The sequence below is a fragment of the Oncorhynchus gorbuscha genome, linkage group LG09 (genome assembly GCF_021184085.1).
Source record: "Oncorhynchus gorbuscha isolate QuinsamMale2020 ecotype Even-year linkage group LG09, OgorEven_v1.0, whole genome shotgun sequence".
NCBI classification, from domain to species: Eukaryota; Metazoa; Chordata; class Actinopteri; order Salmoniformes; family Salmonidae; genus Oncorhynchus; species Oncorhynchus gorbuscha.
The window spans coordinates 1,101,891-1,128,191 of NC_060181.1; the positions used below are offsets into that span (position 1 = coordinate 1,101,891).

At 45.1% G+C, this 26,301-nt stretch overlaps 2 protein-coding genes across 51 annotated transcripts in view; one reads left to right on the forward strand and one right to left on the reverse strand.

Moving 5' to 3' along the window:
• The window catches only part of LOC124043111 (extensin-2-like), a 2,754-nt gene extending 1,266 nt beyond the window's left edge, over nucleotides 1-1,488 (forward strand). For all 50 annotated transcript variants that reach the window (XM_046361281.1, XM_046361293.1, XM_046361289.1 and 47 more), the window contains one exon: nucleotides 1-1,488. This exon is cut by the window's left edge. In XM_046361281.1, the coding sequence (XP_046217237.1) occupies nucleotides 1-466 (466 nt within the window). In that variant the 3' untranslated portion in view covers nucleotides 467-1,488.
• The window catches only part of si:dkey-284p5.3 (uncharacterized protein LOC557830 homolog), a 28,231-nt gene continuing 3,011 nt past the window's right edge, over nucleotides 1,082-26,301 (reverse strand). Inside the window, exons 2-4 of the mRNA XM_046361333.1 lie at nucleotides 6,256-6,522; nucleotides 1,325-1,361; nucleotides 1,082-1,224 (exon numbers count right to left, since the gene is read on the reverse strand). Coding sequence (XP_046217289.1) covers nucleotides 1,218-1,224; nucleotides 1,325-1,361; nucleotides 6,256-6,522 — 311 coding nt within the window. The 3' untranslated portion in view covers nucleotides 1,082-1,217. The remainder of the gene's footprint in view (nucleotides 1,225-1,324; nucleotides 1,362-6,255; nucleotides 6,523-26,301) is intronic.

A 26,301-nucleotide genomic window follows, 5' to 3' on the forward strand; every position in this document is an offset into this window, starting at 1 on the left:
GCCTTACCCAAAGCCATATACACAGGCCTTACCCAAAGCCATATACACAGGCCTTACCCAAAGCCATATACAGGCCTTACCCAAAGCCATATATACAGGCCTTACCCAAAGCCATATACACAGGCCTTACCCAAAGCCATATACACAGGCCTTACCCAAAGCCATATACACAGGCCTTACCCAAAGCCATATATACAGGCCTTACCCAAAGCCATACACAGGCCTTACCCAAAGCCATACACAGGCCTTACCCAAAGCCATATACACAGGCCTTACCCAAAGCCATATACACAGGCCTTACCCAAAGCCATATACACAGGCCTTACCGATCTTGGTTTTTAGTCTGTTTATTTCTCTATTTTTGTCAACTGTCAAACGTACCAAAATGAGACTTGCAACTACAAGAAAATACAGAGATTTACTGTACCTTTTTCTCTTCATGGGCTCTGCTCCATCGTCTCTATGATGTAATCTAACAGTGTGGATGAGATACTGTCTGACAGAAGTACTTTTCCTCATATAAAGGATGCTGCTGAAACAAGCAACTTGTCATTTAAAAAAAGCAACGTCAGTAAATGTCTTGAGTTCAGTACCTGTTTTATTCCGTTATAACATGGCCATAGAGCTTAATAACATGGTCATAGAGCTTAATAACATGGTCATATTATATACCCTTATAACATGGTCGTAACATGGTCATAATATGGGTTGTACATTCCAAGCCAGCTGTAAAAACATCATGTAAATGTCTAATAGTTGTTGGCTTCATTTCTCAAATATGTGTGAGTAAATGGATTCAAGTTGTTCCTGAATGAATAATTCTGACAAATTAGTGTTGGTCGCTTAATCCGACATACTTGATTTCCCTCATACTTGATCCCACATCGTTACAAGGCTGTAATATGAACTCTAGTCACCAGAAATGTAGATTTTAGATTCAAGCTAATATTAATAAGCATTTATAAGTTACTTTGAAGCAATTATCTAATGAATGTTTAATAAACAATGCTAATAATACAACTAAATGCACAGGAAGTAGATTATTTACAGAGGAAAAAGGCACAGTGATGACCGATTGGTCACAGAGATCAGCTGGTCTGCAGCTTGGCAACAGGCAAGTGGTGTGTATATATTGTCATCCTCTCTCGCTTTCAAATTAGGACATTCATGCAGATTCTTCATCCACAACAATGGGAAGACCGGCTTCATTTCCCTGACTAGGGGCTAAAATGCAAGCGAGGAAAATCATATTAGAATGGCTGGACATTCACGAAATATGAGGCAACAAGTTCACTTTGTATTTCATGTAAATAACCCTTCTCACCTCGTTGCAGTTGTATCGGCCTCTGCTGTGACCTCAGCTGCTTTTCAGGAGCAAGAACAAACACAAAACAGTCATCAACCTACATTCACTAATCGTTATGTATTGTGAAAAAAGTGTTAAGAGGCCTGGAAGGGTAATCCTGAAATAAATCCTGAACTACAAAAGCTGCAATGTCCCTTTTCTGCTGTTTGAAGTCAGTGTAGGGCACCTTATTTGTAGTGCACTACTTCTAACCAGGGCTCCCTAGGTTTGGTTTGGCACTACTTCTGACCAGGGCTCCCTAGGTTTGGTTTGGCACTACTTCTGACCAGGGCTCCCTAGGTTTGGCACTACTTCTAACCAGGGCTCCCTAGGTTTGGTTTGGCACTACTTCTAACCAGGGCTCCATAGGTTTGGTTTGGCACTACTTCTGACCAGGGCTCCCTAGGTTTGGTTTGGCACTACTTCTGACCAGGGCTCCCTAGGTTTGGTTTGGCACTACTTCTAACCAGGGCTCCCTAGGTTTGGTTTGGTTTCTAACCAGGGCTCCCTAGGTTTGGTTTGGCTACTTCTGACCAGGGCTCCCTAGGTTTGGTTTGGCACTACTTCTGACCAGGGCTCCCTAGGTTTGGTTTGGCACTACTTCTGACCAGGGCTCCCTAGGTTTGGTTTGGCACTACTTCTGACCAGGGCTCCCTAGGTTTGGTTTGGCACTACTTCTGACCAGGGCTCCCTAGGTTTGGTTTGGCACTACTTCTGACCAGGGCTCCCTAGGTTTGGTTTGGCACTACTTCTGACCAGGGCTCCCTAGGTTTGGTTTGGCACTACTTCTGACCAGGGCTCCCTAGGTTTGCTCCCTTCTGACCAGGGCTCCCTGGTTTGGCACTTTCTGACCAGGGCTCCCTAGGTTTGGCACTACTTCTGACCAGGGCTCCCTAGGTTTGGTTTGGCACTACTTCTGACCAGGGCTCCCTAGGTTTGGTTTGGCACTACTTCTGACCAGGGCTCCCTATGTTTGGTTTGGCACTACTTCTGACCAGGGCTCCCTAGGTTTGGTTTGGCACTACTTCTGACCAGGGCTCCCTAGGTTTGGTTTGGCACTACTTCTGACCAGGGCTCCCTAGGTTTGGTTTGGCACTACTTCTGACCAGGGCTCCCTAGGTTTGGTTTGGCACTACTTCTGACCAGGGCTCCCTAGGTTTGGTTTGGCACTACTTCTAACCAGGGCTCCCTAGGTTTGGCACTACTTCTAACCAGGGCTCCCTAGGTTTGGCACTACTTCTGACCAGGGCTCCCTAGGTTTGGTTTGGCACTACTTCTGACCAGGGCTCCCTAGGTTTGGTTTGGCACTACTTCTGACCAGGGCTCCCTAGGTTTGGTTTGGCACTACTTCTGACCAGGGCTCCCTAGGTTTGGTTTGGCACTACTTCTGACCAGGGCTCCCTAGGTTTGGTTTGGCACTACTTCTGACCAGGGCTCCCTAGGTTTGGTTTGGCACTACTTTTGACCAGGGCTCCCTAGGTTTGGTTTGGCAGGCCGTGAATCATTCTGCACCTCAGAGAGGCTGCCGTGCTTTCTGTTTTTCTGTGTCTCTGTATATTTATGTGTGTGTGTGTCCCTCTCTGTGTCCCTCTCTGTGTCCCTCTCTGTGTCCCTCTCTGTGTCCCTCTCTGTGTCCCTCTCTGTGTCTCTCTCTCTCGTGTGTCCCTCTCTGTGTCTCTCTCCCTGTGTCCCTGTGTGTCCCTCTCTGTCTCTCTCTCTGTGTCTCTCTGTGTCTTTCTGTGATTCTATACTGAACCACTGGTTCAATTCAACTATATACATCATTTGGACACCTACTGATTCAAGGGTTTTTCTTTATTTGTACTATTTTCTACATTGTAGATTAACAGTGAAGACATCACAACTATGAAATAACACATATGGAATCATGTAGTGACCAAAAAGGTGTTAAACAAATCAAAACATATTTCATATTTGAGATTCTTCAAAGTAGCCACCCTTTGCCTTGATGACAGCTTTGCACACTCTTGGCATTTTCTCAACCAGCTTTTTAAAAATGTCACCTTATTTAACCAGGTAGGCCAGTTGAGAACAAGTTCTCATTTACAACTGCGACCTGGCCAAGATAAAGTAAAGCAGTGAGACACATACAACACATGGGATAAAAAGTTACACATGGGATAAACAAACTTCACGAGGTAGTTACCTGGAATGCATTTCAATTAACGGGTGTGCTTTGATTTAAAGTTAATTTGTGGAATTTATTTCCAATTGAGATGGTTTGGGATGGGTTGGACTGCAGAGTGAAAGAAAGCAGCCAACAAGTGCTCAGCATATGTGGGAACTCCTTCAAGACTGTCGGAAAAACATTCCAGGTGAAGCTGGTTGAGAGAATGCCAAGACTGTGAAATTATGTCATCAAGGCACAGGGTGGCTACTTTGAAGAATCTCAAATATAAAATATATTTTGATTTGTTTAACACCTTTTTGGTTACTACATGATTCCATATGTGTTATTTCATAGTGTTGATGTCTTCACTGTTATTCTACAATGTAGAAAATAGTCAAAATAAAGAAAAACCACGAGTTCTATTCAACTATATAAGGTCTGCTATTCAACTACATACTGGTTCTGTTCAACTATATACTGGCCCACTGGTTCTATTCAACTACATACTGGCCCACTGGTTCTATTCAACTACATACGGGCCCACTGGTTCTATTCAACTACATACTGGCCCACTGGTTCTATTCAACTACATACTGGCCCACTGGTTCTATTCAACTACATACTGGCCCACTGGTTCTATTCAACTACATACTGGCCCACTGGTTCTATTCAACTACATACTGGCCCACTGGTTCTATTCAACTACATACTGGCCCACTGGTTCTATTCAACTACATACTGGCCCACTGGTTCTATTCAACTACATACTGGCCCACTGGTTCTATTCAACTACATACTGGCCCACTGGTTCTATTCAACTACATACTGGCCCACTGGTTCTATTCAACTACATACTGGCCCACTGGTTCTATTCAACTACAGCATTTTCCTTTATCGGTCATATTATTGGTACTTTGCATTCGACAAATACACTATCCAAATGTGCAGTACATGTGACTTAGCAGTAATTTGCATTGGGACTCACTAAGTAAATTGACAAGATTAGTAATGACTTTCATCACCATGGAACCTCTAGGGTCAGTGAGGGATCATGTTAGTAATGACTTTCATCACCATGGAACCTCTAGGGTCAGTGAGGGATCATGTTAGTAATGACTTTCATCACCATGGAACCTCTAGGGTCAGTGAGGGATCATGTTAGTAATGACTTTCATCACCATGGAACCTCTAGGGTCAGTGAGGGATCATGTTAGTAATGACTTCCATCACCATGGAACCTCTAGGGTCAGTGAGGGATCATGTTAGTAACCTTGGTAACAATCCTATCCCCTACCCTGGTAACAGACCTATCAATAAAGACCCATTCCTTAACCCTGGCAACAGACCTATCCCTAACCCTGGTAACAGACCCATCCTTAAATACCTATTCCTTAACCCTGGTAACAGACCTATCCATAACCGTGGTAACATACCTATCCATAACCCTGGTAACAGACCTATCCATAACCCTGGTAACAGACCTATCCATAACCCTGGTAACAGACCTATCCATAACCCTGGTAACAGACCTATCCATAACCCTGGTAACAGATCTATCCATAATCGTGGTAACATACCTATCCATAACCGTGGTAACAGACCTAACCCTGGTAACAGACCTATCCATAACCGTGGTAACAGACCTAACCCTGGTAACAGACCTATCCATAACCGTGGTAACAGACCTATCCATAACCCTGGTAACAGACCTATCCATAACCCTGGTAACAGACCTATCCATAACCCTGGTAACAGACCTAACCCTGGTAACAGACCTAACCCTGGTAACAGACCTATCCATAACCCCGGCAACAGACCTATCCATAACCCCGGTAACAGACCTATCCATAACCCCGGTAACAGACCTATCCATAACCCTGGTAACAGACCTATCCATAACCCTGGTAACAGACCTATCCATAACCCTGGTAACAGATCTATCCATAATCCTGGTAACAGACCTATCCATAACCCTGGTAACAGACCTATCCATAACCCTGGTAACAGACCTATCCATAACCCTGGTAACATACCTATCCATAACCCTGGTAACAGACCTATCCATAACCCTGGTAACAGTCAGGGTAATGAGACAGCCGAACAGGGGAACGTCTACATAGATGAATATTCACCTGGGCTCCTAGCTAGCTGTGTTCAGGGGGTCACTGAGGATTACAGTAGGCTAAGTGGAACACTTATCAGGTTACTGTCGATCATTGGCAGTACATTAACATTGTGTACTCGGCCTTGTCAATGGGACAATAGAGAGGGTCATTACACCTTGTTGTTGGATTAATACTGTGAGGGACTTATTTCCAGTCAGACAGGTTAAAGCCTAAAGTCTCTGACTAAAAAGCTATTTCAACTGAGATCATGTTTTTTTTGTTGAAAAGGACTAGGCTTTATCTGTGTCTGGTGAAACTATCCTCATGTGTTTTTATAGCTGCTTGAACAAATAGGTATCACATCCTTATCAAAACTGTCACGCATTCACAACTGATCCATGTCCATCCTGAAACAGGCCTCCTGTGTGCTGGGAGCAGATATGAGGACAGCAGAAAGGTGTGATTTGCATTGGAAATAGAGGAACATGATCATGTTGGTTTTGAACAGGCCACTTTGGCTGCGTTTACAGAAGCAGTCCAATTCTGATATTTTGCCCAATTATTGGCAAAAGAGCTGATCAGGTTGATCAAAATACCAATTAGTGGAAAAATGACAATTGGGCTGCCAGTGTAAACACAGCCTCTGACTGTCTGTCTGTGCCTACAGTACGTACCTGGGTCCTGGGCTGCAGGGGGAGGCTCTGGAGAGCTGGCTGGCTGCTCGGGGGAAGTGGCTGCTGCAGGAGCATCGGCTGCAGGCTGGGTCTCACTCTGGGCCGGGGTCTCCGCTGCAGGGACTGGGTCTGTGGTGTCTGCAGGAGCCTCGGCTTGGGCTGCAGCCGGAGCAGACTGGGCCTCCCCTCCTGTGGCTGCTACGGTCACTGTGTGATCTGGGATGGTCTCACTGTCCTCCGCAACCTTACCGTTCTCATTAGCCGCCCCTGGCAGTGGAACACAGAACATCAGCCACATGCTGGGAGCTCAAGGATTGGTCAATCAGGCAATCATTTTATCAATAAAATGTGATTTATATAGCCCTCAACAAGAACAAAGTTTTTAAATTGTACCTTTATTTAACTAGGCATGTCAGTTCAGGACAAATTCTTAATTTCAATGACGGCCTAGGAACAGCGTGTTAACTGCTTTGTTCAGGGACAGAACGACAGATTTGTACTTCGTCCTAGCTACAGTTCCTAGTCCAACGCCTTAACCCCTAGGCTACCCTGCCACCACAAAGTACTTTACAGTAACCTACATCAATTGAAATATTCAATGTTTGATGGACAAGCTCAACGGTTACAACAATAGACAATAACGGTCACACCCCTCTACCTTACTGTGAGAAGTAGGCAATTATATAATTATATAGCAACCAGCAGTGTTGGAACAGTGTCATAGGGTCTAAATGGTGTCTGTAACGTGATGACGAGGACATGGCTTCAGGTCATGATTAAGTAGCCGTGAAACTGGCAAACAATGCTTCACCTCATAGCAACACCAAACAATCACAGCTCTTTCTCAGTCAACAGCCCAGCTAGTGTAACACGGTTGGTTATGTTTCCACTTGACACTGTAGAAATATGTATTTCATGGTCATGTATTCCTATTGGTTGAATTAACATATCAATGAGATGCCATTGGTCATTAGGCAGATAGCGAGAGACCTCAAACTTAAATTCTACCCAGTCTGATATTTATTTAATTAGGCCAGCAGCATACCACCCTGCATACCACTGCTGGCTTGCTTCTGAAGCCAAGCAGGGTTGGTCCTCGTCAGTTCCTGGATGGGAGACCAGATGCTGCTGGAAGTGGTGTTGGAGGGCCAGTAGGAGACACTCTTTCCTCTGGTCTAAAAAAATGTCCCAATGAACCAGGGCAGTGATTGGGGACACTGCCCTGTGTAGGGTGCTGTCTTTCGGATGGGACGTTAAACGGGTGTCCTGACTCTCTGAGGTCATTAAAGATCCCATGGCACTTATCGTAAGAGTAGGGGTGCTAAATTCCTAATCCAGCCCTCAAACTATCAAGGTCACCTAATAATCCCCCGTTTACAATTGGCTCATTCATCCCTGTAACTATTCCCCAGGTCGTTGCTGTAAATGAGAACGTGTTCACAGATAAATAAAAAAAATTGGCAAGTCAGTTAAGAAACATTTATATTTACAATGACGGCATACACCGGACGACACTGGGACTCCTGTTCACGGCCGGTTGTGACACAGCCTGGATTTGAACCAGGGTGTCTGTAGTGATGATTCTAGCACTGAGATGCAGTGTCTTAGACCGCTGAACCAGGGTCTGTAGTGACGCCTCTAACACTGAGATGTCTTAGACCTCTGAACCAGGGTCTGTAGTGACGCCTCTAGCACTGAGATGCAGTGTCTTAGACCTCTGAACCAGGGTCTGTAGTGACGCCTCTAGCACTGAGATGCAGTGTCTAAGACCCCTGAACCAGGGTCTGTAGTGACGCCTCTAGCACTGAGATGCAGTGTCTTAGACCTCTGAACCAGGGTCTGTAGTGACGCCTCTAACACTGAGGTGCAGTGTCTTAGACCTCTGAACCAGGGTCTGTAGTGACGCCTCTAACACTGAGGTGCAGTGTCTTAGACCACTGAACCAGGGTCTGTAGTGACGCCTCTAGCACTGAGATGTCTTAGACCTCTGAACCAGGGTCTGTAGTGATGCCTCTAACACTGAGATGCAGTGTCTTAGACCACTGAACCAGGGTCTGTAGTGACGCCTCTACCACTGAGATGCAGTGTCTTAGACTTTTTCTGAAATTACAATGCAAAAATTCAATAACAAATCATCTTGTGTAATTGCACCTTCAACCATTAGTTGGGAAAATGCTAAACTGACTCAAGATCAGCATCTAGGAGCAACTTTACCCTACTCCTTGACAAGACACAGGGACAGCTAAGGTTATGACAATGTTATAAGGTTATATTCAATGTTATTATGTTATTGTAATGTTATTATAAGGTAATCACAACGTTATAATATTATTACAATATTATTATAAGGGTATCACAATGTAATTTTAATGTTATCACAATGTAATTTTAATGTTATCACAATGTTACTATGAGGTTATTAAATGCTATTATAATATCAAATGTTATTATTAGGTTATCAATGTTAGCATAGTTACTATGTTATTACAATGTTATCACAATATGATTACAATGCTGCTATTACAATGTTATTACAATGCTATTACAATGTTATTACAATGTTATTACAATGTTATCATAATGCTATTACAATGTTATCATAATGCTATTACAATGCTATTACAATGTTATCATAATGTATCATTATGATATTACAATTCCTTTGTTCCCTTGGACTGTAATGATATCAAAGTCTAACCCTAACCCGTATCCTATTATCCAAGATGGTGTAGCAGTCAGACGTGTGTTTTGTCTTGTCCTGTGAAAATAATCGTTTTCCTAGTTTTTTTCCATATATATTTCGTATATATTTTAATCTCACTTTCCATCTACGGACTGAATATACTCTCCTGCAACTCGCCTCACCCAATGTGGTATGGATCTGATATTTTTTATACTAGATCCGGAACCCCAACCAGAAGCTAGCCAGCTAACTAGCTACTAGCTAGTAGTCAGTTAGCCACCGCTAGCGGTCTTCACCGTTAACTCGGACACCAACCAGCCTCAGCTCAGTTAATACCTGCCAGTCTGCACACGTGATATCAACCCGAAGCATATTGGACAGCTTTTTCTCTACCACATCTCTGGATTCCACCGGAAGCTCTGGATCATCGCAGCTCGCTAATTCCTGGGCTACAATACCTCTTTTGCCAATTGGCCTGGACCCTTTATTGCCGACACGGAGCCCCACCGTTCCATCACGATTGGTCTGCCGACGTAATCGTCTGAGGTGGTTTCAACAGGCTTTTTTCCCGTTGCGACATCACAAAAGACCCATCTGCTGGCCCCGGCCCATCAGCTTTCTGAATTGCTGTGTCTCCAGCTCGCCTGGCCTAGTAGCGACTACCGAATGGCTCCCTGACTCACATATTGCTGCTCATTGGACCCTATGATCACTCGGCTACACATGCCTCTCCCTAATGTCAATATGCCTTGTCTACTGCTGTTTAGGTTAGCTATTATTGTTTGTTTTTTTCACTGTAGATCCCCAAGCCCCGCCCTAAATGCCTTAGATAGCTCTTTTTCCGCACCCTCCACACATGCAGAGACCTCACCTGGCATACCTGGTGCCTCCAGAGACCTCTCTCATAGTCATTCAATGCCTAGGTTTACCTCCACTGTACTCACATCCTACCATACCCTTGTCTGTACATTATGCCTTGAATCTATTCTACCAAGCCCAGAAATCTGCTCCTTTTATTCTCTGTCCCCAACGCACTAGACGACCAGTTCTTATATCCTTTAGCCGTACCCGTATCCTACTCCTCCTCTGTTCCTCTGGTGATGTAGAGGTTAACCCAGGCCCTGTAACCCCCAGTACTACACCTATTCCCCAGGCGCTCTCATTTGTTGACTTCTGTAACCGTATAAGCCTTGGTTTCATGCATGTTAACATCAGAAGCCTCCTCCCTAAGATTGTTTAATTCACTGCTGTAGCACACTCCGCCAACCCTGATGTGCTAGCCGAGCCTTAGGAAGGCCACCAAAACTCCTGAAATGTCCATCCCCAACGATAAAATTTTCCGACAAGATAGAACTGCAGAGATAGCCTGCAGAGTTCTGTCATACATTCAAAGTCTGTGTCCAAACAATTTGTGCTTCTACTTTTAAATATCCAACTTTCCAGAAATAATCCTCACTGTTGCCGCTTGTTACAGACCCCCTTAGCCCCCAGCTGTGCCCTGGACACCAAATGTGAACTGATTGCCCCCCATCTATCCTCAGAGTTCGTACTGTTAGGTGACCTAAACTGAGATATGCTTAACACCCCGGCCATCCTACAATCTAAGATAGATGCCCTCAATCTCACACAAATTATCAAGGAACCTACCAGGTACAACCCTAAATCCGTAACCATGGGCACCCTCATGGATATCATCCTGACCAACTTGCCCTCTAAATACACCTCTGCTGTCTTCAACCAGGATCTCACCGATCACTGTTTCATTGCCTACGTCCGTAATGGGTCCGCGGTCAAACGACCACCCCACATCACTGTCAAACGCTCCCTTAAACACTTCTGCGAGCAGGCCTTTCTAATTGACCTGGCCCAGGTATCCTGGAAGGATATAGACCTCATCCCGTCAGTAGAGGACGCCTGGTTGCTCTTTAAAAGTGCTTTCCTCACCATCCTAAATAAGCATGCCCCATTCAAATAATGTAGAACTAAGAACAGATATAGCCCTGGGTTAACTCCAGACTTGACTGCCCTTGACCATCACAAAAACATCCTGTGGCATACTGCATTAGAATCGAATAGCCCCGGCGATATGCAACTTTTCAGGGAAGTCAGGAACCAATACACAGTCAGTTAGGAAAACTAAGGACAGCTTTTTCAAACAGAAATTTGCATCCTGTAGCACTAATTCCAAAAGGTTTTAGGACACTAAAGTCCCAGAATAAGAGTACCTCCTCCCAGCTGACCACTGCACTGAGGCTAGGAAATAATCACCACCGATAAATCTACGACAATAGATCATTTCAATAAGCATTTTTCTACGGCTGCCCATGCTATCCACCTGGCTACCCCTACCCCAGCCCACAGTTCTGCACCCCCGCAGAAACTTGCCCAAGCCCCCCCCCCCCTCTCCAAATCCAGACAGCTGATGTTCTAAAAGAGCTGCTAAATCTGAATCCTTACATATCAGCTGGGCTAAACAATCTGGACCCGCTCTTTACAAAATTACCAGCTGAAATTGTTGCAACCCCTATTACTAGCCAGTTCAACCTCTCTTTGTATCGTCTGAGATCTCCAAAGATTGGAAAGCTGCCGCGGTCATCCCCCTCTTCAAATGTTGAGACAATCTAGACCCAAACTATTATAGACCCACAGCTGAAGTCGGACATTTACATACACTTAGGTTGGAGTCATTAAAACTTGTTTTTCAACCACGCCACACATTTCTTGTTAATGAATTAAAGTCGGTTAGGACATCTACTTTGTGCCTGACACACGTAATTTTTCCAACAACTGTTTACAGATTATTTCACTTATAATTCACTGTATCACAATTCATTTTTATGCTGATACTGTTATTTACTGTTGTGCATTGTCTCTTAAAATAGCTTTCCAGAACATGCAAACTGCCTTTTATACTGTTCAACATACCTTGTGTGTCAATTGAAGCTTATCCTCAATACTGACAAAACTAAACTAATGGCGTTTTCTAATGCAAGAAATAGACCTCTGAACCTTTCACCTATTACTACCTGTCAGGGCAAGGAGATTGAGGCTGTAACCTCATACAAATAACGTGGAATTTTAATTGATGACGGAAATTGCATATTCAACAACTTACAAAAGAATTGGAGCTGAAATTGGGATTTTATTTTAGGAATAAGGCCTGTTTTTGTTTTGAAGCCAGAAGGAGGCTAGTAATCAGCTACAGTTATGCCTTTACTAGACTATGGGGATATTTTATATATGAATGCTTCCACTCAGTGTTTGAGATCAATTGACACTCTTTATCATGGCACTTTGAGATTTATTTTAAACTGCAAAACCCTTACGCACCACTGCACTTTGTATACCAGGGTTGGCTGTCCTTCTCTAGTCACTCGTAAGCTCAGTCACTGGTATACTTTTATTTACAAAGCCATTTTGGGTTTACTACCTTTTTATTTGTGCATTTTTATTGTTCAGAAATGTGGTGGGTCGTCTCTTCGTTCGCTGGACTTTATCCTGCTAACTGTTCCAAACGTCCCAACTGAATTTGGTAAAAGGGCTTTATGTCCTCTGCGCCATCGTCTTGGAACGCCTTACAAAATACTTTTAAACTGGAAGAATTTGTCCCGATTGGTGTTTTTAAATCACTGATGAAGGATTTTGAGACTGATTCCCTGTCAATGTTTTTAATTTAATTTAATCTTGTGAATTCAATGATTTTTACTAGATTACTTTTAGTTTTTCATGTTGTCTGTCTGTAATTCTTTTGTAATGACTTCATGCTGCCTATCTTGGCCAGGGCGCTCTTGAAAAAGAGATTTTAATCTCAATGAGCCTGGTTAAATAATGGTTCAATAAAAAATCCCAACAGAATCACAGAACAACAGCAAAGGACCCTGTGAAGACGCTGGAGGAAATAGGTACAAAGTATCTATATCCACAGTAAAACGAGACCTATATCGACATTACCTGAAAGGCCGCTCAGCAAGGAAGAAGCCACTGCCTCAAAACCGACATAAAAAAGCCAGACTACGGTTTGCAACTGCACATGGGGACAAAGATCGTACTTCCTGGAGAAACGTCCTCTGGTCTGATGAAACAAAAATATGACTGTTTGGCCATAATGACCATCGTTATGTTTGGAGGAAAAGAGGGATGCTTGCAAGCTGAAGAACCCCATCCTAACAGTGAAGTATGGGGGTGGGAGCATCATGCTGTGGTGGTGCTTTTCTGCAGGAGGGACTGTTGCACTTCACAAAATAGATGGCGTCATGATGAAGGAAAATTAGGTGGATATATTGAAGCAATATCTCAAGACATCAGTCAGGAAGTTAAAGCTTGGTCGCAAATGGGTCTTCCAAATGGACAATGACCCCAAGCATACTTCCAAAGTTGTGGCAAAATGGCTTAAGGACAAAAAGTCAAGGTATTGGAGTGGTCATCACAAAGCCCTGACCTCAATCTCATAGAAAAATTGTGGGCAAAACTGAAAAAGTGTGTGTGAGCAAGGAGGCCTACAAACCTAACTCAGTTACACCAGCTCTTTCAGGAGGAATGGGTCAAAATTCACCCAATTTATTGTGGGAAGCTGGTGGAAGGCTACCTGAAACGTTTGACCCAAGTTAAACCATTTAAAGGCAATGCTACCAAATACTAATTGAGTGTATGTAAACTTATGACCCAATGGGAATGTGATGAAAGAAATAAAAGCTGAAATAAATCATTCTCTCTACTATTATTCTGACGTTTCACATTCTTAAAATAAAGTGGTGATCCTAACTGGCCTAAAACAGGGATTTTTACTAGGATTAAATTTCAGGAATTGTGAAGAACTAAGTTTCAATGTATTTGGCCTAGGTGTATGTAAACTTCCGACTTCAACTGTCTATCCATCCTACCCTGCCTTTCTAAAATCTTCGAAAGCCAAGTTAACACACAGATCACCGACCATTTTGAATCCCACCGTACCTTCTCCACTATGCAATCTGGTTGCAGAGCTGGTCATGGGTGCACCTCAGCCACGCACAAGGTCCTAAACGATATCATAACCGCCATCGATAAAAGACAGTACTGTGCAGCCGTATTCATTGACCGGGCCAAGACATTCGACTCTGTCAATCACCGCATTCTTATCGGCAGACTCAATAGCTTTGGTTTCTCAAATGACTGCCTTGCCTGGTTCACCAACTACTTCTCAGATAGAGTTCAGTGTGTCAAATCTGAGGGCCTGTTGTCCGGGCCTCTGGCAGTCTCTATGTGTGCGCCACAGGGTTAAATTCTCGGGCAGACTATTTTATCAGTATATCAACGATGTCGCTCTTGCTGCTGGTGATTCTCTGATCCACCTCTACGCAGATGACACCGTTCTGTATACATCCGGCCCTTCTTTGGACACTGTGTTAACTAACCACCAAACGAGCCTCAATGCCATACAACTCTCCTTCTGTGGCCTCCAACTGCTTTTAAATGCTAGTAAAACCAAATACATGCTTTTCAACCATTCGCTGCCCGCACCCGCCCACCTGTCTAGCATCACTACTCTGGGCGGTTCCGACTTAGAATATGTGGACAACTACAAATACCTAGGTGTCTGGTTAGACTGTAAACTCTCCGTCCAGACTCACATCAAACATATCCAATCCAAAGTTACATCTAGAATTGGCTTCCTATTTCGCAACAAAGCATCCTTCACCCATGCTGTCAAACATACCCTCGTAAAATTGACCATCCTACCAATCCTCGACTTCGCCGATGCCATTTAAAAAATAGCCTAAAACACCCTACTCAGAAAACTGGATGTAGTCTATCACAGTGCCATCCGTTTTGTCACCAAAGCCCCATATGCTACCCACCACTGCGACCTGTATGCTCTCGTTGGCTGGCGCTCGCTACATATTCATCGCCAAACCCACTGGCTCCAGGTCATCTATAAGTCTTCGCTAGGTGAAGCCTCGCCTTATCTCAGCTCACTGGTCACCATAGCAACACCCACCCGTAGCACACGCTCCATCAGGTATATTTCACTGGTCACCATACCAACACCCACCCGTAGCACGCGCTCCATCAGGTATATTTCACTGGTCATCCCCAAAGCCAACATCTATTTGGCCACCTTTCCTTTCAGTTCTCTGCTGCCAATGACTGGAACGAAATGCAAAAATTACTGAAGCTGGAGACTTATAGCTCCCTCACTAACTTTAAGCATCATCCGTCAGAACAGCTTACCGATCAATGTTCACAGCCAATCTGTAAATAGCCAACCCAACTACCTCATCCCCATATTGTTATTTATTTATTTTGCTCTTTTTCACACCAGTATCTCTACTTGCACATCTATCACTCCAGTGTTAATCCTAAATTGTAATTACTTTGCATCCACGGCCTATTTATTGCCTTACCTCCCTAATCTTACTACATTTGCACACACTGTAAATAAATGTTTCTATTGTGTTATTGACTATACGTTTGTTTATCCCATGTGTAACTCTGTTGTTTGTGTCTCACATGTCCCTGAGAAAGATGAGGCATGCATGTGTATGTTGGGCATTATCCAAACTGCAGTATCAGCACTGTGTCTAAATCAGGTTGGTCTAACACACCATTTTAACCACAGGAAGAAAGGAGAAGAAAATACCCAGTTAATGATCATATGAAACACAGGCCTCAGGCTAACACAGATTAACTTCCTCACCCACCACAGCCCATGGTTCCTAGAACAGGAATGTGTGTACAGGGATGTGAAGCCTGGAGACCAAGACTAAGGGATATGAGACCGGGCATAGCAGTCATTTGGAAATTGCTTCCAAGGATGAACCAGACTTGTGGAGGTCTACATGAATCTACTAGCAGGCGTATCTACATGAATCTACTAGCAGGAGTATCTAAACTAAGATTTAAAAAAAATAACATCCTCTCACTGTCAACTGCGTTTATTTTCAGCAAACTTAACATGTGTAAATATTTGTATGAACATAAGATTCTACAAATGAGACATACACTGAACAAGTTCCACAGACATGTGACTAACAGAAATGGAATAATGTGTCCCTGAACAAAGGGGGAAGGGTCAAAATCAAAAGTAACAGTCGGTATCTGGTGTGGCCACCAGCTGCATTAAGTACTGCAGTGCATCTCCTCCTCATAGACTGCACCAGATTTGCCAGTTCTTGCTGTGAGATGCTACCCCACTCTTCCACCAAGGCACCTGCAAGTTCCCAGACATTTCTGGGGGGGGAATGGCCCTAGCCCTCACTCTCCGATCAAACAGGTCCCAGACATTCTCAATGGGATTGCGATCCGGGCTCTTCGCTGGCCATAGCAGAACACTAACATTCCTGTCTGGTGTCTTGCGAGGACCTGCCTTACTACAACAGGCCTACAAGCCCTCAGTCCAGCCTCTCTCAGCCTATTACGGACAGTCTGAGCACTGATGGAGGGATTGTACGTTCCTGGTGTAACTCGGGCAGTTGTTGTTGCCATTATATACCTGTCCCGCAGGTGTGGTGTTCGGATGTACCGATCCTGTGCAGGTGTTGTTACACGTGGTCTGCTACTGCGAGGACGATCAGCTGTCTGTCCTGTCTCCCTGTAGCGCTGTTTTATGAGTCTCACAGTACAGACATTGCAATTTATTGCCCTGGCCACATCTGCAGTCCTCATGCCTCGGCGCAGCATGCCTAAGGCACGTTCACGCAGATGAGCAGGGACCATGGGCATCTTTATTTTGGTGTTTTTCAGAGTCAGTAGAAAAGCCTCTTTAGTGTCCTAAGTTTTCATAACTGTGACCATAATTGCCTACAGTCTGTAAGTTGTTAGTGTCTTAACGACCGTTCCACAGGTGCATATTCATGAACTGTTTATGGTTCATTGAACAAGCATGGGAAACAGTGTTTAAACGCTTTACAATGAAGATCTGTGAAGTTATTTGGATTTTTACGAATTGTCTTTGAAAGACAGGGTCCTGAAAAAGGGACGTTTCTTTTTTTGCTGAGAAAACATTCTTCTACTTGCAGGAGTATCTACATTTATACTAGACCTACACAACTTTTACAAACCATTTGCATTGAATGCACAACTTCACACTAACATCCCTCAGAAACCCATTTTTACACTACTGCTACTCTCTGTTCATCATATATGCATAGGCACTTTAACCATATCTACATGTACATACTACGTCAATCAGCCTGACTAACCAGTGTCTGTATATAGCCCCTCTACTGTATATAGTCCCTCTACTGTATATAGCCCCTCTACTGTATATAGCCCCTCTACTGTATATAGCCCCTCTACTGTATATAGCCCCTACTGTATATAACCTCTCTACTGTATATATGTATATAGCCTCTACTGTATATAGCTCTACTGTATATAACTGTATATAGCCCCTCTCTGTACTGTATATATGTATATAGCCCCTCTACTGTATATAGCCCCTCTACTGTATATAACCTCTCTACTGTATATATGTATATAGCCCCTCTACTGCCCCTCTATATATAGCCCCTCTACTGTATATAGCCCCTCTACTGTATATATGTATATAGCCTCTCTACTGTATATAACCTCTCTACTGTATATATGTATATAGCCCCTCTACTGTATATAGCCCCTCTACTGTATATAGCCCCTCTACTGTATATAGCCCCTCTACTGTATATATGTATATAGCCTCTACTGTATATAGCCCCTCTACTGTATATAACCTCTCTACTGTATATATGTATATAGCCTCTCTACTGTATATAGCCTGTCTTTTTACTGTTGTTTTATTTCTTTTCCTATCTATTGTTCACCTAATACCTTTTTTTCACTGTTGGTTAGAGCCTGTAAGGAAGCATTTCACTGAAAGGTCTACACCTGTTGTATTCGGTACACGTGACAAATAAACTTTGATTCGATTTGAAATCAATACTCAAACCTTTGATCAAAAAATGCAGATGGTGGGGAAGAGAAAGGCCAGTTTGAGTGAGATGACATTTACTCAGAGCGATGCACGGAGACAACATAACCATTCAGGAGGCTGTGGGACCAAAACAGTTCCATTGGCATAAAAGCAGAAACAAGCCCAAGGTGTTCTGTGACACCTCAAAAACCAAAGCAAAACTATTCTTTCACTCTGTAGTTTGTGCAAGTTGACAATGTCCTTGTTCTGCCTGAGAGGAGTCAGGTTAAAGGAGCCATATGCAAAACTAAGGAAATGTCCCTGCTGCCACATGTTCATCTGACCCAGAGAAAGAGATTAGAGAATTTCTATGAATGCCAAACTGTGGATATGGATCATTTGCAGCAGTGGGAACGTTTATAGCAACACAATGTTTAGCGTATTTGGAGTGTCTGTAATACATGTTCTGGGGTTGATGGTCACTGGATTTATAGCTGCAGTAGTTTGTGTCAGGGGGCTAGGGTCAGTCTGTTATATCTGGAGTATTTCTCCTGTCTTATCCGGTATCCTGTGTGAATTTAAGTATGCTCTCTCTAATTCCCTCTTTCTCTCTTTCATTCTTTCTCTCGTAGGACCTGAGCCCTAGGACAATGCCCCAGGACTACCTGGCATGACGACTCCTTGCTGTCCCCAGTCCACCTGGCCGTGCTGCTGCTCCAGTTTCAACTGTTCTGCCTGCGGCTATGGAACCCTGACCTGTTCACTGTGATTACTATTATTCGACCATGCTGGTCATTTATGAACATGAACATCTTGGCCATGTTCTGTTATAATCTCCACCCGGCACAGCCAGAAGAGGCCTGGCCACCTCTCATAGCCCGGTTCCTCTCTAGGTTTTATCCTAGGTTTTGGCCTTTCTAGGGAGTTTTTCTTAGCCACCGTGCTTCTATACCTGCATTGTTTGCTGTTTGGGGTTTTAGGCTGGGTTTCTGTACAGCACTTTGAGATATCAGCTGATGTAAGAAGGGCTGTATAAATACATTTGATTTGATTGACTATACTCACAGTCGTCCTCCTCCTCCAGCTCTCTCTGCTGCTCCTGTTGTCTCTGATCTTATATCAGCTGATGTAAGAAGGGCTTTATAAATACATTTGATTTGATTGACTATACTCACAGTCGTCCTCCTCCTCCAGCTCTCTCTGCTGCTCCTGTTGTCTCTGATCTTATATCAGCTGATGTAAGAAGGGCAATATAAATACATTTGATTTGATTGACTATACTCACAGGCTTTATATAAGCTGATGTAAGAAGGGCATTAAATGATTTGATTGACTATACTCACAGTCGTCCTCCTCCTCCAGCTCTCTCTGCTGCTCCTGTTGTCTCTGATCTTATATCAGCTGATGTAAGAAGGGCAATATAAATACATTTGATTTGATTGACTATACTCACAGAGTCGTCCTCCTCCTCCAGCTCTCTCTGCTGCTCCTGTTGTCTCTGATCTTATATCAGCTGATGTAAGAAGGGCTTTATAAATACATCTGATTTGAATGTTATTGATTGTTCTCATACCTGTTGATAGTGATTGACACCAGACTGGAGGTACAAGGACTGATGACATGCTGATTATTCACTGTTGTATTGTATTGGTGACATTATGTTGAACACTGTGTGATTCTGTAGCAGCTGGGTTTAGACATCCTGCAAGACTCTCAGACTGGTGTTTACAGAACACTTGGTGCTGTCTGATTAGGATATTAAGGGCATGTCTCCAAGAGGACAGCTAGACATTTCTCTGCTTCTATGTTGAATCGCTCTGTTGCAAATTGTAATAAAACAGATATTTGCAAATGCTTTCGTTTTTTTTCACCTGGAAAATCCTATTACACATCTTATTAATAGAATAGCTATTTACTATCATAGATATTCAGAGAAATGATAACAGGGATAATCTTGTTTTTGATGGTCTGAGAGTCTTTAGGTGCCTTTTGGCAAACTCACTTCAGGCTGTCGTGCATTTTTACTGAGGACTGGCTTACGTCTGGCCACTCTACCATAATGGCCTGATTTGTGGAGCTGCAGAGATGGTTGTCCTTTTGGACGGTTCTCCCATCTGCACAGAGGAACTCTGGAGCTCTGTCAGAGTGACCATCGCGTTCTTGGTCATCTCCCTGACCAACGCCCTTCCATATCATGTCCAATCAATTGAATTAGGATCACTGCTACTCATACAAGGCCCTCCCCCGCCGTCCTATTGGCAAATCTGACCACAACTCCATTTTGCTCCTCCCTTCCTATAGGCAGGAAATCAAACAGGATGTACCCGTGTTGAGAAGTACATGGAAATAAAATAACCGTCATTTTGGGAACGAACAGCTGACTGAAGATGGGACGGGCGGTCATTCGTATGGTTGAGTCTGTTTCTGCGATAACATGGACTCAACAAAGTGATTCAACTTTGTTGCTCCTTGTTGAAACAAGCAAGGCGTTATAGAAAACAATTAATAGAATGGGCTTGGAACCTCTAACTCAGGCAATTCGACTGGTAAACTCATGGGTACACTCACAATTGCTGCCTTGTAGAGTGGTGCAATCACTTCCATGGTAAAGGACTATTCAATGCTGGTCTGACCAATCGGAATCCACGCTTCAAGATTGTTTTGATCACACGGACTGGAAAATGTTCCGGTCAGCCTCAGAGAACAACATCGACCTATACGCTGACTCGGGTGGTGAATTTATAAGGAAGTGCATAAGAGATGTTGTATCCACTGTGACTATTAAAACCTACCCTAACTAGAAACCGTGGATAGATGGCGGCATTCAGGGCAAAACTGAAAGTGCGAACCACTGCATTTAATCATGGAAAGGTGACTGGGATTATGGCTGAATACAAACAGTGTAGTTATTCCCTCCGCAAGGCAATCAGTATAGAGACAAAGTGGAGTCGCAATTCAAAGGCTCAGACACGAGACATATGTGGAAGGGTCTATAGACAATCACGGACAACAAAAAGAAAACCAGCCACGTCACGGACATCGACGTCTTGCTTCCAGACAAACTGAACACCTTCTTTGCCCACTTTGAGGATAACACAGTGCCAATGACGTGGCCCACTTCCAAGAACTGTGAGCTCTCCTTCTCCGTGGCTGACGTGATTAAGACATTTAAACATGTTAACCCTCGCAAGGCTGCCGGCCCAGACGGCATCCCAAGCCGCGTCTTCAGAGCCTGAGCAAACCAGCTGGCTGGTGTATTTATGGACATATTCAATCTCTCCCTATGGCCACCATTGTTCCTGTACCTATGTACTTCCGGGTTGGAGCGAGTGGTCGCATCGGCACTTCGCTCCCGCGGGTAGTATAACTTTTTCATTACATTTCATTATATTTCATTATAGCACAACGGTTTGATTTGTCTAATCTTAGCAATTTCTTCTCAGCTAGCTACATAGCAGTCTTTGTATCAAAGATAATTGCGTAATTATCGTATTTCGCCGTCCTAACGTAGTCTTCACTAGCCAGCTAGCTAACGTCCACTGATTAGCTGCACTGGAGAAACTATTACACTCAACTGAACGACTTGATTAGTGTAGTGTTAGCTAGCTACATAGCTGTCTTTGCTGTCTTCGTATCTTCGTATCCAAGATAATTGTGTTGTTTAGGTTTAGTGTGTAGTCTTAGAGTGATTATCTTAATTTACCGAGGTTAGCTAGCCAGCTATTTGTCGTCCTTAACGTAGGAGACTCTGCTAGCTAGCCAACGCTAGCCAACGTCTTCTGAATAGAACTCAACAACCCGGTCGCATTCACAGGTAGTATCACATTTTCACTTCATTTCATTACAGTACAACGGTTTGATTTGTTTGATCGTAGCTAGCTACATTGTCGTTTTTTTAACGCAACGTAACGTAAACAACACTGCTAGCTAGCCAGCTAGCCCCCGAATAGCAACACTGCAGAAACTATTACACTCAACGGAACGACTTGATTAGTGTAGTGTCAACAACGCACCCACTGCCAGCTAGCCTACTTCAGCAGTACTGTATCATTTTAATCATTTTAGTCAATAAGATTCTTGCTACGTAGCTTAACTTTCTGAACATTCGAGACGTGTAGTCCACTTGTCATTCCAATCTCCTTTGCATTAGCGTAGCCTCTTCTGTAGCCTGTCAACTATGTGTCTGTTTATCCCTGTTCTCTCCTCTCTGCACAGACCATACAAACGCTCCACACCGCGTGGCCGCGGCCACCCTACTCTGGTGGTCCCAGCGCGCACGACCCACGTGGAGTTCCAGGTCTCCGGTAGCCTCTGGAACTGCCAATCTGCGGTCAACAAGGCAGAGTTCATCTCAGCCTATGCCTCCCTCCAGTCCCTCGACTTCTTGGCACTGACGGAAACATGGATCACCACAGACAACACTGCTACTCCTACTGCTCTCTCTTCGTCCGCCCACGTGTTCTCGCACACCCCGAGAGCGTCTGGTCAGCGGGGTGGTGGCACCGGGATCCTCATCTCTCCCAAGTGGTCATTCTCTCTTTCTCCCCTTACCCATCTGTCTATCGCCTCCTTTGAATTCCATGCTGTCACAGTTACCAGCCCTTTCAAGCTTAACATCCTTATCATTTATCGCCCTCCAGGTTCCTCGGAGAGTTCATCAATGAGCTTGATGCCTTGATAAGCTCCTTTCCTGAGGACGGCTCACCTCTCACAGTTCTGGGCGACTTTAACCTCCCCACGTCTACCTTTGACTCTTTCCTCTCTGCCTCCTTCTTTCCACTCCTCTCCTCTTTTGACCTCGCCCTCTCACCTTCCCCCCCTACTCACAAGGCAGGCAATACGCTCGACCTCATCTTTACTAGATGCTGTTCTTCCACTAACCTCATTGCAACTCCCCTCCAAGTCTCCGACCACTACCTTGTATCCTTTTCCCTCTCGCTCTCATCCAACACCTCCCACACTGCCCCTACTGGATGGTATCGCGCCGTCCCAACCTTCGCTCTCTCTCCCCCGCTACTCTCTCCTCTTCCATCCTATCATCTCTTCCCTCCGCTCAAACCTTCTCCAACCTATCTCCTGATTCTGCCTCCTCAACCCTCCTCTCCTCCCTCTCTGCATCCTTTGACTCTCTATGTCCCCTATCCTCCAGGCCGGCTCGGTCCTCCCCTCCCGCTCCGTGGCTCGGTGACTCATTGCGAGCTCACAGAACAGGGCTCCGGGCAGCCGAGCGGAAATGGAGGAAAACTCGCCTCCCTGCGGACCTGGCATCCTTTCACTCCCTCCTCTCTACATTTTCCTCCTCTGTCTCTGCTGCTAAAGCCACTTTCTACCACGCTAAATTCCAAGCATCTGCCTCTAACCCTAGGAAGCTCTTTGCCACCTTCTCCTCCCTCCTGAATCCTCCTCCCCCTCCCCCCCTCCTCCCTCTCTGCAGATGACTTCGTCAACCATTTTGAAAAGAAGGTCGACGACATCCGATCCTCGTTTGCTAAGTCAAACGACACCGCTGGTTCTGCTCACACTGCCCTACCCTGTGCTCTGACCTCTTTCTCCCCTCTCTCTCCAGATGAAATCTCGCGTCTTGTGACAGCCGGCCGCCCAACAACCTGCCCGCTTGACCCTATCCCCTCCTCTCTTCTCCAGACCATTTCCGGAGACCTTCTCCCTTACCTCACCTCGCTCATCAACTCATCCCTGACCGCTGGCTACGTCCCTTCCGTCTTCAAGAGAGCGAGAGTTGCACCCCTTCTGAAAAAACCTACACTCGATCCCTCCGATGTCAACAATTACAGACCAGTATCCCTTCTTTCTTTTCTCTCCAAAACTCTTGAACGTGCCGTCCTTGGCCAGCTCTCCCGCTATCTCTCTCTGAATGACCTTCTTGATCCAAATCAGTCAGGTTTCAAGACTAGTCATTCAACTGAGACTGCTCTCCTCTGTATCACGGAGGCGCTCCGCACTGCTAAAGCTAACTCTCTCTCCTCTGCTCTCATCCTTCTAGATCTATCGGCTGCCTTCGATACTGTGAACCATCAGATCCTCCTCTCCACCCTCTCCGAGTTGGGCATCTCCGGCGCGGCCCACGCTTGGATTGCGTCCTACCTGACAGGTCGCTCCTACCAGGTGGCGTGGCGAGAATCTGTCTCCTCACCACGCGCTCTCACCACTGGTGTCCCCCAGGGCTCTGTTCTTGGCCCTCTCCTATTCTCGCTATACACCAAGTCACTTGGCTCTGTCATAACCTCACATGGTCTCTCCTATCATTGCTATGCAGACGACACACAATTAATCTTCTCCTTTCCCCCTTCTGATGACCAGGTGGCGAATCGCATCTCTGCATGTCTGGCAGACATATCAGTGTGGATGACGGACCACCACCTCAAGCTGAACCTCGGCAAGACGGAGCTGCTCTTCCTCCCGGGGAAGGACTGCCCGTTCCATGATCTCGCCATCACGGTTGACAACTCCATTGTGTCCTCCTCCCAGAGCGCCAAGAACCTTGGCGTGATCCTGGACAACACCCTGTCGTTCTCAACCAACATCAAGGCGGTGGCCCGTTCCTGTAGGTTCATGCTCTACAACATCCGCAGAGTACGACCCTGCCTCACACAGGAAGCGGCGCAGGTCCTAATCCAGGCACTTGTCATCTCCCGTCTGGATTACTGCAACTCGCTGTTGGCTGGGCTCCCTGCCTGTGCCATTAAACCCCTTCAACTCATCCAGAACGCCGCAGCCCGTCTGGTGTTCAACCTTCCCAAGTTCTCTCACGTCACCCCGCTCCTCCGTTCTCTCCACTGGCTTCCAGTTGAAGCTCGCATCCGCTACAAGACCATGGTGCTTGCCTACGGAGCTGTGAGGGGAACGGCACCTCAGTACCTCCAGGCTCTGATCAGGCCCTACACCCAAACAAGGGCACTGCGTTCATCCACCTCTGGCCTGCTCGCCTCCCTACCACTGAGGAAGTACAGCTCCCGCTCAGCCCAGTCAAAACTGTTCGCTGCTCTGGCCCCCCCAATGGTGGAACAAACTCCCTCACGACGCCAGGACAGCGGAGTCAATCACCACCTTCCGGAGACACCTGAAACCCCACCTCTTTAAGGAATACCTAGGATAGGATAAGTAATCCCCTCACCCCCCCCCTTAAGATTTAGATGCACTATTGTAAAGTGACTGTTCCACTGGATGTCATAAGGTGAATGCACCAATTTGTAAGTCGCTCTGGATAAGAGCGTCTGCTAAATGACTTAAATGTAAATGTAAACCTAAGAAGGCAAAGATAACTGAACTAAATGACTACCGCCCCGTAGCACTCACTTCTGTCATCATGAAGTGCTTTGAGAGGCTAGTCAAGGATCATATCACCTCCCCCCTTACCTGTCACACTAGACCCACTTCAATTTGTTTACCGCCCCAATAGGTCCACAGACGATAAATCACAATCACACTGCCCTATCCCATCTGGACAAGAGGAATACCTATGTAAGAATGCTGCTCTTTGACTACAGCTCAGCCTTCAACAACATAGTACACTCACACAAGCTCATCATTAAGCTAGAGGCCCTGGGTCTCAACCTGTGCAATTGGGTCCTGGACTTCCTGACGGGCCCCCAGGTGGTGAAGGAAACAACATCTCCACTTCGATGATCCTCAACACTGTGGGCTTGATTACCAACAACGTCAAGAGGAGGAGGAGGTGAGGGCATTCGGAGTGTTGTGTTAGCAAAACAACCTCCCCACTCAACGTCAACAAAAGAAAGGAGATGATCATGGACTTCAAGAAACAGCAGAGGGAGCACCCCCCCCCCCCCATCCATATCGACGGGACAGCAGTGGAGAAGGTGGAAAGTTTTAAGTTCCTCGGCGTACACATCACGGACAAACTGAAATGGTCCACCCATGCAGACAGTGGTGAAGAAGGCACAACAGCGCCTCTTCAACCTCAGGAGGTTGAAGAAATGTGTCTTGTCATCTAAAACCCTCACAAACTTTTACAGATGCACAATTGAGAGCATTCTGTCGGGCTGTATCATTGCCTGGTACGGCAACTGCTCCGCCCAGAACCGCAGGGCTCTCTAGAGGGTAGTGCGGTCTGCACAACGCATCACCGGGGGCAAACTACCTGCCCTCCAGGACACAGACACTACCCGATGTTACAGGAAGGCCAAAAAGATCATCAAGAACAACAACCACCCGAGCCACTGCCTGTTCATCCCTGCTATCATCCAGAAGGCGAGGTCAGTACAGGTGCATCAAAGCTGGGACAGAGAGACTGAAAAACAGCTTCTATGAAAGCCATCAGAAGGTTAAATAGTCGTCACTAACACAGAAAGGCTGCTGTCTACATACAGACTTGGCCATTTTAATAAATGGATCACTAGTCACTTTAAACAATGCCACTTTAATAAGGTTTACATACAGTTGAAGTCGGAAGTTTACATACACCTTAGCCAAGTACATTTAAACTCTGTTTTTCACAATTCCTGACATTTAATCCTAG